The sequence below is a fragment of the Canis lupus genome, chromosome 15, assembly GCF_048164855.1.
Source record: "Canis lupus baileyi chromosome 15, mCanLup2.hap1, whole genome shotgun sequence".
NCBI classification, from domain to species: Eukaryota; Metazoa; Chordata; class Mammalia; order Carnivora; family Canidae; genus Canis; species Canis lupus.
The window spans coordinates 26882204-26898230 of record NC_132852.1 but is presented as its reverse complement, the minus strand read 5'-3'; the positions used below and the strand labels follow the sequence as shown (position 1 = coordinate 26898230).

Here is a 16027-nt window from a genome sequence, read left to right as displayed (position 1 = left end):
TCCTTGGTTTTTATTTCTTTATTCCTAATAATTCAGTAGTGGTTTCTATGCCTAGATTTAAATATTTAGGCATCATGCAATGAAAACTCAAAATGCAAATGATACAGAAACTTCAGTATTCAGTAAGGAAAATAGTGACACCAACCATAAACTCCAGTCAGATGAGAAAATTTTAGCTGCCTCAACTTATGAACAAACTATTCTGAGATAACTCTAAGCTCCAGTTGAAAGGCAGATGGCATTCTAAAAGGATAGAAAGGGGTTCCCCCCAAAAAAGGGTGAATCAAAAAGATAAGTCTAAGTTGCATTTAAAACATGATAAAAACAAGGTATCAAATGCCTTTTTATTTAGAGATCAGTTTTTTTTTTCTTTTTTAATGTTTTGAGACCAAAAATACTAAGTGCTAATTAAAATGGGCAATAGAAACAAATGCTGGTTGCTCTCCAGGGCACTATAATACTTGGAAAGAGCTGGTAATATTATTACTGATTATTCAAGTCTGATGTGTCCCTTTTAAAAGATAAATAAATCCGTAATGATTAATTGAAGTCTAAATTGTATGGTTTAAGTTCCACAGTACTCTGGTATGTAATTGCACAGAAAAGTGCTTGCTTATTTCTATTTTGAGATGATATGAAATTAATTTAGAATATAGAAGCTCATTTCAATTAAAACATCCTTGTCTCATTTCTAAATATGCCATGGCTGCTTTAAACTTTGTCTAGATAAATTAAAATAATTTAGTAAACTAATATAAAAACATAGCATATCTGAATTAGTAAAAATAAAATTATATGTCTATTAATACCAGTGACTTTGGGATGGATGGCTTCTTTGAGAAGAGATTATATATTTTTAATAGCAAAAAGAAAAAAGAACAAAGAATAAAGTATAAACTATATAAACACATTCATATAATATAATAAAATACTGTTATAGACATTAAAAAGATGAGATGAACAATTAAGTACTAAAATGGAAAGACATTCAAGATATGCTACTGGGTAAAAAAGCAAATTAAGCTGCACAGAATGGCATCATCATTTATGTTAAAAACAAGCACTGCTAAAAAACAACAGCAACAACAACAAAAAAACAAGCACTGCTGCCACAACCACATATACACTGATTTATACTTTTTTAAAAATCTGGAGGATTATCACAAAATGTTATTATAATCTCTAGAAGGTGCGGTAATAGGGATTCTCATTTTCTATACTGTACGTTTCTATTTAGATGCTTTAAGTTTTCATTACTTTTTTAATGGTAAAAGAAAATTCCTAAGACTTCGAAAATATTTCCAAAAAATTGTTAAGCCCTCAATAGCTGAATTCTAACACATACCCTTTGTCTTTGGCATGGACATCGGCACCATGGTGTAGAAGGTATTCCACAACAGACACGCGGTTATAGCCTGCTGCAAAGTGTAAGGGTGTAGAATGCCGGCCCTCCAAATCTCTGCAATTCACATTTTGAGGGCTGCAAAGTTGCTTTAATGATACACACACACACACACAAACACAAAAAGAGCATTAATATTTATTCATAGGTTTTGCTCCAAAATACTGCAGGCATCTTGGATAAGCTGTAATTTCCTAATGAATATTTATTTCAAAAGATTAGATAATGCAAGTGATGTTTAAAAATCAGCACGCTGCTTGGCTTCACAGTGTCTACAAATATTCTTAGTGTTTACAGAGCAATTTAATCTTTAAAAAAAAAAAAAACAAAAAACATTTCCTGGCCAAAATCCTAATCAAAAAGAAAAACCCAGAATACAGCAAGAATCTTCAAGGCAAATTATGCCTTCATCTTTCATCTTCACAGGGTTTCCTTCCTGAGATTGTTGGCCCTAGCACATCTGCTTGTACCAGCGTGCTGTTAGCCATGCTTTCCTCAAGTAGGACCACCTGGCTGACTGCAGAACTACACAGAGTTCTCATCTCTGCCGACGTGGTCAGCAAAACACCTCCAGAAAAATGACATTAATTTTGCCTGGGCCATCCAGTCTGCCCTCTGACCCGCTATAGCACAGCCATGCGGTCATCAATGCTTCACCTGATCTTTGGGAGAGGACTGTCTAATTCTACGCAGCAGACTGGTTCTAGTCATGCTCTAGTGTTTCACCTTTCATCTCCTTGGGAATGCCAGCCTTTCCGCATAGGCTCAATTCTTTCTGCTTACAGAGGGGTGGGAAGCAAAGGAAGAACCAGCAGGCTGCACCACTGGCAGTGGCAGATGAATTTTAGTAACAACACATGAATAATAATGCATGACTGATCAAGAATCATATTCTTTCAGTGAGAGAATAATTTCCTATCTCTGAGGTTGATCATTATCTCCATCTTCCAGATAAGGAAACCAAAGCTTGGGGAGGGCTAAGCAACTTGTCCTTTCTCATAGAGTTGGTAAGGTACATGGTACAATAAAGGCTCAAACCTGATTTTCCTGATTTATAATCTCTCAATCTTTCTGCTACATCCTTGTTTACTCTCCTAATTACCCTCGTTCGGGGAAATGATGCAGAGAAAGGGAATGGAAAGAAGAACAGTCAAAAAGCCAAGAAAACAGGGACATCTTCTAGTCCACAAGGTATGACAGCAGAGCTTTCCAGGCATTTGACAATTTTGTTGCTGCTCCTGCCACTGTAATGAGCTATTATTATATAAAACCTAAGAGCCTGGAAGGCATGTGTTTCTACTGACTTACTGGGTAGGACCCTCACACTGGTAGGGTACAAACAAGACTTTTCAGGTGGTACAAGGATTACACGATGGAAGAAAATCTGGGCCATAAGGGAGAGCTTCAGCTCATCAGCTCTATATGGAGAAGCCCCAGACTCTCTAATCTCAAGAGCCACTGTCATCTGGCTGGGTCAAATATCTTACCCTTTCATGACAAATCAGACTGTGGCTGCCTTAATACATAAATTATAGAATCAAAAAACAAAATGAGACAGAAGTGAGTAAATTAATACATAAAACTAAAGAGCACAAAAATTGGTAGCGAACACCTTCTATTGGTGTCTTACATGATTGAAGCTGCTTTATGCGGCTGCCAGGTTTTCTTCAGGCTTATATTCTAAATTAACTTTTTTTGGGGGGGGGGGCAGAGAATATCAGCAAAACAGGGACGCAGTACGGAATGAAACACAGCTCATTTTGCCAGGTCACAAAAATAAAAGCCATTTTGCTTATTAAATATTTGCTTTCTAATATTTGGAAGTTCCTTATTCTCCATTCCATTTCACCTTCCTTTTGAATGCCAAAGCACTTTTACATTCTTCCTACCTGATTTTCATAATTTCAAATCCTTTACTCGGCACACAGCTTTTTCTTCTAATTTCTAACATTTTAATACTTTCTGAAGCCTCTAGGGAAAGAAATTTACCACGCTTAATTCTCACTTAATTTGTGCTTTGCTTTTTCTTCTGCCACTTCCATTCCATTCATAAAAATAGGTTGGTTTTTATTGTGAATGGATTGTTTAGGAAACCTGAAAGCTGTATTAGATTTGCCTACCAGCACATACAAAACATATGGAATTAAAAATTACATTATTAAGAAAATACTAAACTACTCATTTAATGATAATAGGCACATGTAGCAAGTCCTGAGATTATCATGCTGTGATGCAGAAAAGGAGTCCTGGTCACTTTTATATTGAAAGATTTTCTTTTATTGGGATACATTTCAAATGATGAAAAGTATGTAATTTCAATAAGAAAAAAAGTACATAGCCTTAGATCTAAGAGAACTTTAAAATTTCTCCCCAGTTTACACAACTGAAATTTACTATTTTTCTTTAAATAACTTTAGATGTTCTTGCATGATGGAAGAGATGTTAGAAGTGGTCACATACTGAAACAAAAAAGAATTTCTAGGCAACAGAGCTTGAAAGTGTTTACTGTCATTTTCAACCAGTATACATCAGCAAGAATGTTACATCAGTTTGCTAGTTTGCTTAATAAGAATAAAATTTAGCTTGTTAAAAATAACCTAGTATGATTGTCAGTACCAATCTGACAATTAGCCTTCCTCAAAAAAAGAGAAAGAAAGAAAGAAAGAAAGAAAGAAAGAAAGAAAGAAAGAAAGAAAGAAAGAAGAAAGAAAGAAAGAAAGAAAGAAAGAAAGAAAGAAAGAAAGAAGAAAGAAACTATAAGACAAATCCCCAAATCAGAATAAAACCTCTATCTCTATCTTCACCTCTACATGGGTGATTACAGATAGGAAGTATGTGTTTTAAAAAAGCATATTCAATATCAGAATATCATTTTATATTTGAAAAAAATTAAATCTATAATTTAATGTTAATGTTTATAATTGCATGTTTCTATATCACAAATAAAGGCTGTTATAAGAATGCTTTTCTAGAGCAATTATGAGAGAATCTAATAGAAAACTTGAAGAAACATTGTTACAAACTTTATTGTACTATTACCTGGGCTTGAATTAGCTTAGAAATTTACAAATGTGGCTAAAAATAACACTTTCATTAATATAAGTGGATATAAAAGAGTCATATAACCGGAAGGAAAGTGACTAAAGTGGTTTAATGGATATAAAGCACATACTAGAAAATCTTTTCTGGTTAAAGAGCTCTCCTGTTTATGGATCTACTTTGTTCATCCCTTTTATTGTTCGGATTTGAATAGTTTCACTTAGAAGCTTAAAATGTACTGGTTAGCAAAGTTTCAATAGTGCTACCGAGACGTTAAAAGCAGCGATTTACCTTCACAGTTTCCAAGTCTCCAGCTTTAGATGCCTCTAAGAGTCGATAGTCAACATCAGAAGTGCGTATAGGTGTACTTTCTGAATAAAAGAGAGGAAAAACTACTGTTGGTTTTTAAGAAATCAGAGTTAAGATGGGAAAATTATTTGGTGAATGGAAAGAGAGACTAAGAGGTCAGAAATTCCTGAGGTCTAATCTATGGATTTTTCTCAATAGTTTTCAGATAAGAAAAAAGTGGCTTCTTGTTTCAATTCACATCCATCTTGTCCTAAAGCTACATTTAAATAAATTCAAAGACACACAAATCCTTCTCCAACTGTACTATTCTAGTCTTTAAACTTTTTGGCCAACACTTGGCAAAAGGGAATAAATGATATAAATGATATTAAAAACATCTCCATGATACTTTGGCTTTACAAAGTATGGTAGCAAAGCTTTGCCATAGATTTTGTTGTGTAAACCGAGGGAAGGCACTCAACTTCTAGTGCTTAATGTCTAGCTTTTTTCTTTTTTGGCCTTGACTTCCTCAATATGAAATATAAGGACTACTTCCAAAATCAGTAATCTCAGAAAATATAATCAGTGTACAAAAAAGGCCTACTAAACACAGAAATTTGTTTAATTCATGTTCATTGAATGGCTTCAGGGAAATGCAATTAAAAATGTCTGTACAATTGGGAGGTGTGACACAAATGCTAAATAGAATATAATTAGATTAGGCTGTTAGGTCTAGAAGTATGTGGCTAACAAACAAAAGTGTTTTGATTATTACAATATAAACAAACCAAAAATTCATTACACATTGGCTCACATAATTTTTTTAAAGATAACACCATAGATTACTCAAAATACGTTTGTGGACATTACATGTGGCCTTTATAATGAGCAGGTATATACAAACTCATGTAACACAAAAGGAATAAAGTCACTTGGATTTTGACTAGTAATGGTGATGATCAGCAGATCACTTAACATCTTGGTTTTTGCACCTAAAAAGTCAGTGTTGGTTTCTCTTAAATCCGAAAGAGGATTATCCTATGATCAAAGATGCCTTTCTTGAGTCCACTGTCTATGTAGGAAGATCAAGTGATGTTATGAAAAGGTTTTAGATTTCAGAAGAAATACTTGAGCTCTTTCTAGTCTAAAGTGCTTCATTCAGGAGACTATTGTTTTACAGAATAGGCTATGAGAACTCTTCCATGTGTTTAGTCATGATAATACTTAGGTAAAATGATAAGATTAAAGCGAGGAAAGAAGAGAGTATTTCATATGATGAGGTACATTTCTGAAATATCAATAAATATGTTTCTTTAGAAGAGGGTTTATTATTTGTTAGTTTGTAGAATTGTGGAGGAAAGAAATCAGGTCTTGATCATCTTCATGTTCCTTTTCACAAAGAACATTCAAAAAGCATTTGCTGAACTGACTTCCATGCTATTTTATATGGGGGGTCAGTGAGTTTGGCCTATCATGGCTTTCTCTGGCTGCCTTTTATCCTGTTCCTTCTTGTCTTACTTGCTTCCATCCTCACTGTGCATGCCATGGCTGCATTTATGGGTGAGAAAGTCTGTGTATATATAACTTCTCTGTGACAGTGATTCTGGCAGCTGGTAAAACTCACTGAAACATCCTTCAGATATCTGTAGGTATTCCTTTAGATTTATCATTTCAACAAAATAAAATGACACTTGTTTATATATATGGAGTTAGACCTTTGGATATTTTCAGACTCTAGCACTTGAGGGATACAATTAATGTGGCTAAATGTTTTAATTCTAAGAACAATTTGAAATTGGCACACTGGTCTTGATGCAGATTACTTGCAAAAGGGTATATTTTACAATCAAGCAAAAATTTTTATGCAAATATTAAGAATGCTTCTGAGAACTATGGAGAAATCCTTACTCCTAAAGAGCAGAAAGTAGTTATTTAAAGATATTGATTCATTACTGTACAAATTATAGGGTTTTGCATCCATTATAAATCCTGAATAGGCTTAGAACAGATTCATTTTTAGAAACAATGTGACAAAGTATTAGCTGAAAGGATATATAGATACACACACACACACAAACACACATCAGGAACTTTGTACAAAGAGATGCAGAATTAAAAGGAGGATATAAAACTTAAGTTAAAAGCCAACATACATAAAAGAAGAGTGGCTGATATGCTAAGTACTATATTAGTAAATTCTCCTATAAGCACACTGGCTTTTGCAGAGTATGAAATTAAAGATTTCACCTAGAGTCAAAAACTAAAGATGACTTGCTTTTAATTTTTTCTCCAATTCTATTCTGGCTCACCAGGATAAAAGAAAAAAAAGAAAAGAAAGGAAAGGAAAGGAAAGGAAAGGAAAGGAAAGGAAAGGAAAGGAAAGGAAAGGAAAGGAAAGGAAAGGAAAGGAAAGAAAAGGAAAGGAAAGGAAAGGAAAGGAAAGAAAAGAAAAGAAAAGAAAAGAAAAGAATAACAACATCCCAAACCTAAAGTTTCAAATCTGGAAGGCAGTTTGTTATTATTATTATTATTATTAATTTTTTTTTTTTTTTAAATCTCTTGTAGACTGGGTGTTTACTGGACTGGTAATCGGTCTTTGTGGCTTATTTCAATGTGCAAATGCAAATGGGGATTTCAGTGTTTAGCTATTATAAATCCCCAAATCCTTACCTCTATAAATGATTAGGTAAAAGTAATGAGATAACCATACTGGAATAAAGAGAATAACTTATGTCAAGTCTAGCCTCAAACTTCTGTTTAAAGGAACTGTCTGTGACACTAGAAATACTCTTTATCTGTGCTAATATAGTAGCCCCTGGTCACATGTGGCTACTGAGTACCTAAAATATGGCTAGGACAACTGCTGAGCAGATCCTAAACTTTTATTTAATTTTAACTAATTTAAATTTAGCCACATGTAGCTAGTAGCTACCATACCAGATAGAGCAGGTACAGAGAAAGCAGGCCTAGAGAAAAAAGTCAGATCTTCTGAAAGGATGTTTTAAAATGATGGTTTAGAAACACTACTATCTGACATTAACTTTGACATAAATACTGCCAATAGTTTACAATTCAAACTTTATTAATGTAAACTATTGGCAATTACTGACTTGGGAGCTGGAAGTACAGGTTTCTAAAAGTTGATATCAAACCTGGTAACAGGTGTATTTAAATGCATCGTTAAAAGGTTACCCAGATCAGAACTCCAATAACTTAGTATATACCCTATGTGATTGATGCATTCATTTAGGAGTCACTATACATATAACCTAGAATTTGATTTGTAAATGTAGGTATAATCAAAAAGTTCAGCTAGCACATGGTCCACAGACTACACAAATTTCTCACAGAAATCTTTGTTTAAAAAATTATATCCTTTTTCTTTTTCTTTTTTTTTTTAAGATTTTATTTATTTATTCATGAAAGACAGAGAGAGAGAGAGAGAGAGAGAGAGAGAGATAGGCACAGATACAGGCAGAGGGAGAAGCAGGCTCCATACAGGGAGCCTGACGTGGGACTGATCCCGGGTCTCCAGGATCACGCCCTGGGCTGAAGGTGGCGCTAAACCGCTGAGCCACCCGGGCTGCCCTAAATCCTTTTTCAAACAAAAAACAGTTCCTATTTCCAAAACCTTTCTAAGGGCAAGATTTTACTATATAATTCTACTATCTGTATTATTTTTCCAGATCAATAAAGAATATTAAGAATTAAACCAAAAAGTTCTGGCATGTCCAATGTTACACATTCATTTATTTATTTTTAAGATTTTATTTATATATTAATGAGAGACACAGAGAAAGGCAGAGACACAGGCAGAGAGAGAAGCAGGCTCCTTGTAGGAGCCCGATGCAGGACTCGATCCCCGGACCCGGAATCATGACCTGAGCCGAAGGCAGACGCTCAACCGCTGAGCCACCCAGGAGTCCTGTATGTTACGCATTTAATTACCTATATATGTTTTATCTTCCAAACAAACTTTTATGAAGAATTATCAAAATAATTGAATAAAATATTTCATTTGTGATTCAGTATTTATCTTTTATCAGAAGTCATATAGTCTAATTGCATTGCATTAGAAGACATTTAAATAGCATTAATGGATCTAATCTGCTTAATTTATTCCATCTTTTCCATTTTGTCAATTATCTCTAAAATTCTGCATAATTTTATTAGAAATTTTAATGTGATAGCTGTCTGTTTGCCTGATCTATGGTTATAACTTATAAAATCTAACTTAAAATTCAGTACTAAATGGTTCTTGGCAAAAAGTGGAAGAAAAAAATTTAGAATGCTTTAACAAAAGTCACAACTTTTAGAAATTATATTAGAATTTACTGAGAAGGCAGAAAGAATTCCTAGTCAAAGCATGATAATCTTCTTTAAGTAAATGTCCTATTGCTCTGTAGAAACAGAAGTTAAATGAAGTCATGTTTTTCATAGTTCAAGCTTGCAATCCTATAATAGGAAATTTCATTCCTTTAGATCTTTTTAGTTTTGATAGTAAAGGTGTCCTACACAGGGCTTACTTCAATCGTCTCAAGATCACCATCTAAGAGTGAAGTAGAATGATACTATCTATGAATGAACTAGCATGAGGAAAGTAAATCATAAGTAATAGCTTTTAAAATATGGTACAGATACACTTTTGAGGCTGGTTATCTCTGATTCAGACCTAACAACATATGTGAGCTCACAAGCCTGGAAAGCTCCCTATTTTAGAATAGAGGTGTAATCCTCAACTGTGCTATATTTTGGGGAACCCTTCAAAATTTGTGGGGTATACTTTTGTCTTCTAGAGTAGTTTTGTCCAAGCTATTACTGTTACAATAATTATAAATTATTTTACTGCAACTTACTCTCACTTTCCCTCTATATTTTAGTTAAGGAATTTAATATAGAGTTTTTAGAAGGTAAATATACAGTTAGGCCACAGTATCTGTAAATTTCATTTCTGGATAAGGAAAGGAGATGTTATAAAATATTCATTATGACAAGTGGGGGGAGGGCACTGTATCTGATGGAGTAAAGAAATCCGGGTTATAGGCAGAAGAAAGTAACTAGGACTTCAGATTCCTAGTCTCTAAGGCTTCCTTCTCCATTTTACTCTTCTAGTTTGTTATGTCCTAGAGCAGATATAACCCACAGACAGAATGAAAGGGATGGGAAACAAGAGTCAATTATACCAATAATTTTGTATCTAGCTCACAATTTTTTAATAGCAAGACTGTGTTATTTCCTCTAATTTGGGGGCTTGGGAAACTAATATACTTTCATGTCAGTTCTGTGTTTGACCTCCCTCAATCAATTAAATAGTTAAAATATCTAATACTGTATTAGGTAGGCACTGATATTCAGCAAGATTTTATAATTATATTTAAGCTAGAAAAAAACCAGATAATCTCATAATGGTGTAATGAAGTTAGGAATTATAAAAAAAGCAGGTCAGATTATCACATACGTAAGAACAATTAATTGAAGACCATTACCAGATGAATGATTTCTAGTTTTCTCTATTTGATAGGTTTTAGAGCTGCCATAATTCCACAGTTTATATGAGCTTTAAGTCTCCTTTGATCATAACACTCATGAGTCTGGTTTACAATTTAAAACTAAAAAAAAAAAAGAGTATGCTTCCTTCTCATGACACCTACCTCACACTCCACCAAAAAGGTTGATGGCGGGGGGGGGGGGGGGTGCCTTGGGCTAAACTGCAAACAAGGAAAGTTATGAAAAATATTCAGGCAAAGAAAGCGTTCCAAAGAGCTCCTTAAAATGAGTAGTGCAAAATTTGTCTGTTTCTATCAGTGGACATGAAACAGGAAGCACAGAATGTACTGTTTATTTATTTTAACTCACCACTTAGAATCTGCTGCACGGCCTCGTTTCCCATCTGTGCTGCTGTAAAGCCTTGTAAGGAGATGATAGAAGGATCAGAGCCGTAACTCAGCAGGAGGCGGCAGGTCTGCAGGTGACCTGCTAGCGCGGCTCTATGCAAAGCAGTCTGACCAAGGGTGTCCAGTGCATTCATCTGAAAAATCGTTGGGTGGGCACACAATTGAGTATCTACTCATTCCATTTTACACCCTAGCAAATACATTCTTATGAGAAAAATAAATTGTCAAGGTGTTTTGAAAAATGCCACAGACTATTTACTATTAACTTTTGTTTACTGCTTCTGAAAAAATATCAGTTTCTTACTTATCCTTTTCTGACCCCTTTACTGAAAATTACAATATATTCATCCCCTCTCGGAATGACTGTCTTCCTGTCTGTCTTCCACTTCCTGCCACTACACTCAACAACTAGAATGTAAGGTCTCTAGGGCTGGGACTCTGACATTCACTGCCTGCCACATCTAAGATACACATGAAATTCTTTTGGATGAATGGGTTTTACCAAACTTGCTCCCATAAAATAAAGACAACAGAATATGTAAGCAAAGACAATCAAAATAGCTAATTACATTTTAAAAAAGATTTTTATTTATCTATTTGACAGAGATAGAGAGAGAGAGAGAGAGAGAGAGAGAGAGAAAACAAGCAGAGGAGCAGCAGGCAGAGAGAGAAGCAGGCAGAGAAAGAGGGAGAAGCAGGATTCCCACTGAGCAGGCAGTCTGATGTGGGGCTCGATCCCCGAACCCTGGGATCATGACCTGAGCCTTAACCCACTGAGCCATCCAGGTGCCCCACATTTCTTTTCTAATTTTAGTAAATAATTTTAATAGAATGCCCTCACTGAATTACAAATACATTTAATCACCCAAAAATAAAGATTCAAATGTTCCATTTTAAAACTTTGAACACTTATCAAGGAAGAATAATTTAGCTGGTTTGAAGACTGTTTAAGATAACATTCAACTTTGGGATCAGCTTCATAATTTAATCAAACCTGTTTTCCAGGATGCCCCAGTAAATACCTTTTATTCCAAACAGACCAAAGCCCATGTTCATTGTACATACTGCTTCTTTCAAAGAAACCCTTCATCTTTCTGGATTATGTAATTCAGTGCAACTTTCATCTTTCTTAAGAAGTCTTGATTACCTGAAGGCTTGATGATTACTGCCTTTCTGAATACCCATGTAAAGTTAATACTATTAACACTAGGCTAGGTTTTGTTATGGCTATTAAGAGTATGGATTGCATTATATAGATCTTCTGGGTCTTCTAGAAAGCTCCTCTTAAGGGAGTAAATTCTCAAATATATGCTAGCAGATTATTCTAAGCATTTGCATATACCCACCAAATACAAAATTAAGGACAGAAAAGATTTAAGATGACTGATCTCCATGTCTTCAGTCTTTCATCATTTTAAGTAAGGCTGTCACACTTGTTCAGGCAAGAGTTTATCTAAATTCTTAATGGTGTTTAACAAAATTTGCCATGAAATACTGACATATTTAATTAGATCTCATTTGCCACCAGAAAAGTGACTGTTTATACACAGGCAACATAAAAGCACAGCCATTATTAGCATGTATTGATGGAAAACATAAGCTACCAAACTAAACTTCTTTACTTTTTCTATGAACATTCCTTTGTTACCTCACTGTAAGAGAAAAACTTAAAATTGGGAAATTCTGATCATTAACAGTTCTCTGTAAATCTGATAAGGAACTTACTAAATTATTTAATTGTAGTGACAGAAATCCTCAGTACAGCTTCTTAAATCATGGGAACATGGTTTGAGAATTACTACTTCAAAATACAGATATTACCAAGTTCTTTTTCAGCTCAAACTAGTGACCCCTCAATGCTGTCAATTAAGACCATCTGTAATTTACTTTTATACTTCCTACTATATATTTTTTAAAAAGATTTTATTTATTTATTTGAGAGAGAGAGAGAGAGCATAAGCAAGGAAGGGCAGAAAGAAAGAGAGAAGCAGGCTCCCCAATGAGCAGGGAGCCTGACATGTGGCTCCATCCCAGGACCCTGGGATCATGGCCTAAGTCAAAGGCAGACGCTCAACCATCTGAGCCACCCAGGTGCCCCATTTCTACTATATTTTAAAATCATAATTCGAAAAAAAAAATCACAATTCGATAGGCTTACTATGCTCCAGCTTTATTAGATTACACTGGAACCCCATTTTATGAAGGTGTTAGTTTCTAAAGTCATTGCAAAAGGTAAAGTTTGCCTTTGGTCAACATTATTCTAGCAATGTAATGGTACAGAGACCTAAGGTTTCTTAGTAAATTCAACACTCACCAGTTTTACCTTCAATGTGTGAGCAGATCAACTGAATACCAAAGTCATACAATATCTTTAAACACTTAAAAACACACTGTGTAAGGAGAGACTGCCTTATACATATGCATAGTGATACAGAGCAATACAGAAAACAGCAGCTTCCCTTCTGTCTCTAACTCACTCTGGGGCATACATTCTTGGAGCAAATCTGGGCAAAAATCACCACTCACTATTATTTACATTCACTTTTCTTGTTCCTCTCCCCTTCTCAGTTTTGGAGGGATGGTCCTGAACGCAGCTCCACTGACACATTCTCATTTCTCTACTGAGCTATTATTCTCTGTTTCACACTCCCTACACCCTTGTTGAAATTAGAACTAAGTTGTTTATCTCCTAAAAAGTCTCATAAGGAAGGGATGCAGCTAACATTTATTAAGCCCTTACTAATGTTAGGCTCTGTGCTAGATGTTATATGCAAATTGCAATCTATTTAAATACAAAATTATGACTTAATCTTAAATATAACTCTTCCCCTCTGTCGTCCTCACCCCCAGAAATACAAAGTTTAAGGACACAGCTTGGAGCTATGTGAATAGCTTATGTGAATAAGTGAAAAAAATAGAATAATGTATAAATCACAGTTATTGTTAATTTATAAATTTTTTATGTTTAGCTGAAAAAAAAATCCAACCAGTTGATGAGGACCAATTGATAATGCTAGAAAGTTAAAACCTTGATCATATACTGAAACTTTATGTCCTCATCCCTGTTTATGTATATAAGGCATTTACTCATTCCCATAGGTGGTACTGTATTCTAGTATTTCAGAAAACCAAACTTTCTTAAAGTACAACACAGACTGGCGTTAATTTAAAATTCTTTGCTTTAGAAAAATGCATATATTTTTTATTAGGAATTTTCCACTCAAACTCTAAAGAGTTATCATAGCAACAAAAGAATATCTATGGAGTTCTTTATCAGACAACAAAGCTGAAGCGCTGTGATTAGTTGTAGAGAATTATCAACATATCATCAGAAGGACTCATTCCATGGAAACAAAGAGAACAACAAAACTAGAACAATTTGGTGATACTTTGTATAACTCAGAGAATGAACAACAATGGATGCCAGGGAAAATATTAAACAGACATTAGACAAGGGTTTTTGTGAGGAAGGATTATTCCTCACTAGACCCAAATGTCAAATTTCTCAGATTCCCTAATCTCAGGACTCCAGGCTTGTCTTTCTATGTGGCAGCTCTATGCTATCAGCTCCGTATAATCTCAGCCAAAGCCAAAAAGGATGTTTTATACATCTATTGGAAAAGAGAAGAAACCTTTCCCAGCAGATTAATATGGCTAGGGCCAGAAATGCCTCCCAAGCCCACGCCTGTACCAGTCACTAGCAAGGAGAATAAGATTACCACAACTGTTTGAGATCAGCCTTCTGTGAAGCTCCCAAATCTGAACAAAATAGAGTTCTGTAGAGGATGTTGGCAAGCTGTGATCCATGGGTCAATTCCAATCAGCTGACTATTTTGTACTGCTTGCAAGCGAAGAATGATTTTTATATTTTTAAATGATTGCATTTAAAATGGTTATAGAAGTACCTACAACACCAAAAATATTTACTATCTAGAATTTTAAGAACATGTTTGCTGATCCCTGTTCTGAAGCAAAGAAAAGGAAAAATGATTGATGAGAAATTGGCTGTCAGAGTTATTACTGATCGTTAAATTGATTCAAAATTGAAAACAAAAATTAAGATCCCTTAACTTCCTCTTTTTTTTTTTTTCTTTTCCTAACTTCCTCTTATAATTAACTTTATCAACATGCTAATGTTCTGCCTTGGTTTATTTATTTATTTATTTTTTTACCAGCCAGCCATGGAATATAATCAGGGCTCCCTACAAAGTGGTCAATCTACTTTCTTTTCCCTCCACATATATATTCTGAAGTGGTTCAAGGCAAGGAAGCCAAAGTGTATGTGCCTTCCAAGGTATGTGATAAATTTGTTTTTAGAGGGCAGAAATAACTGTTTTATAGGACTATAGGTCAATCCCCATACCCCGATTTTTAAAATGGGTTATCTGGCAGGATTTGCATTGCTGCTCTAATTCAGTTTCACAGTGAAAAAGATATTTTGGAGCTAGTGTGATTATATTTCATTATGATCCCAGAGAGTCATAGGGAACTCTAATTGTTTAATGGTTCCCATAGGTTTGGATTTATTACTCTAACACCATACTATAAGTTATAGAAATGGGAACTGATAGTAATTTACTCTATTGATGGAGAAATATAGGAGATTAAATGATATGGGCATGTTATTCACAAATCTGTAATTGAAAGCACTGAATGAAAGGGCCAACCAAAGTCCATGACAACCTGAAAGTCATGACAACATTGGTTTTTTTGTCCTCTTGGCTTTGACAATTTTGACTCACACATTGAAAGTTCTTCACTCAGTCAAAAAAACAGGCTTAACAACATTTAAAATCTTATTAGATAAGAATCAAGCTTCTAAGAAAAGAAATAAACCAAAAAATATAGTCTAGTATTATACATATAATTAAGCACTCAAATGCTGACTTAAGCTCAGATAACCAAATGAGACTGCCACTCACAAGGATTTTTCTAAGAATTTTCAAATTAAATAACTATATGCATATATGTATGTATTGCTCTCCATAAGTTTTGTGTTTTTAACCTAAAAAATGTGTTTGACAGATTAAATCATTAATTTATTATTCATATTTTAAGGAGATACAATTCTTTATATATATATATAATTCTTTATATATATATATATAATTAATTACATGTAATTATATATAATCTGCAATCACCAACATACACACTTCTGGAAGAAAATAGGGAGTGTTACATCAATTTTCTGATCAAGTCTTCTTTAGATCTGGTCCTCTATTCCCCTCCATCCCTATCTCTACCATAAGGCTATGATAGAGGGTGTCATCAAAGACTCTTACCATTCAGTGCTAAGGAGATAATTTTCACCAAAGTACAAAAACTGCCTCAAATAAGAAAAATGTTACATATAATGTGTGGTAATGTGTGGACAGGACCAGGACTAGCTTGAGATAAATAT

The 16027-nt window shown here is 34.4% G+C and overlaps 1 protein-coding gene across 1 annotated transcript in view; it reads right to left on the bottom strand.

The window, feature by feature from the left end:
• TNKS (tankyrase) overlaps positions 1 to 16027 on the bottom strand; it is a 214166-nt gene that overhangs the window by 45624 nt on the left and 152515 nt on the right. The window contains exons 12-14 of the mRNA XM_072776271.1: positions 10586 to 10757; positions 4733 to 4812; positions 1346 to 1491 (exon numbers count right to left, since the gene is read on the bottom strand). Of these exons, the coding sequence (XP_072632372.1) occupies positions 1346 to 1491; positions 4733 to 4812; positions 10586 to 10757 (398 nt within the window). The remainder of the gene's footprint in view (positions 1 to 1345; positions 1492 to 4732; positions 4813 to 10585; positions 10758 to 16027) is intronic.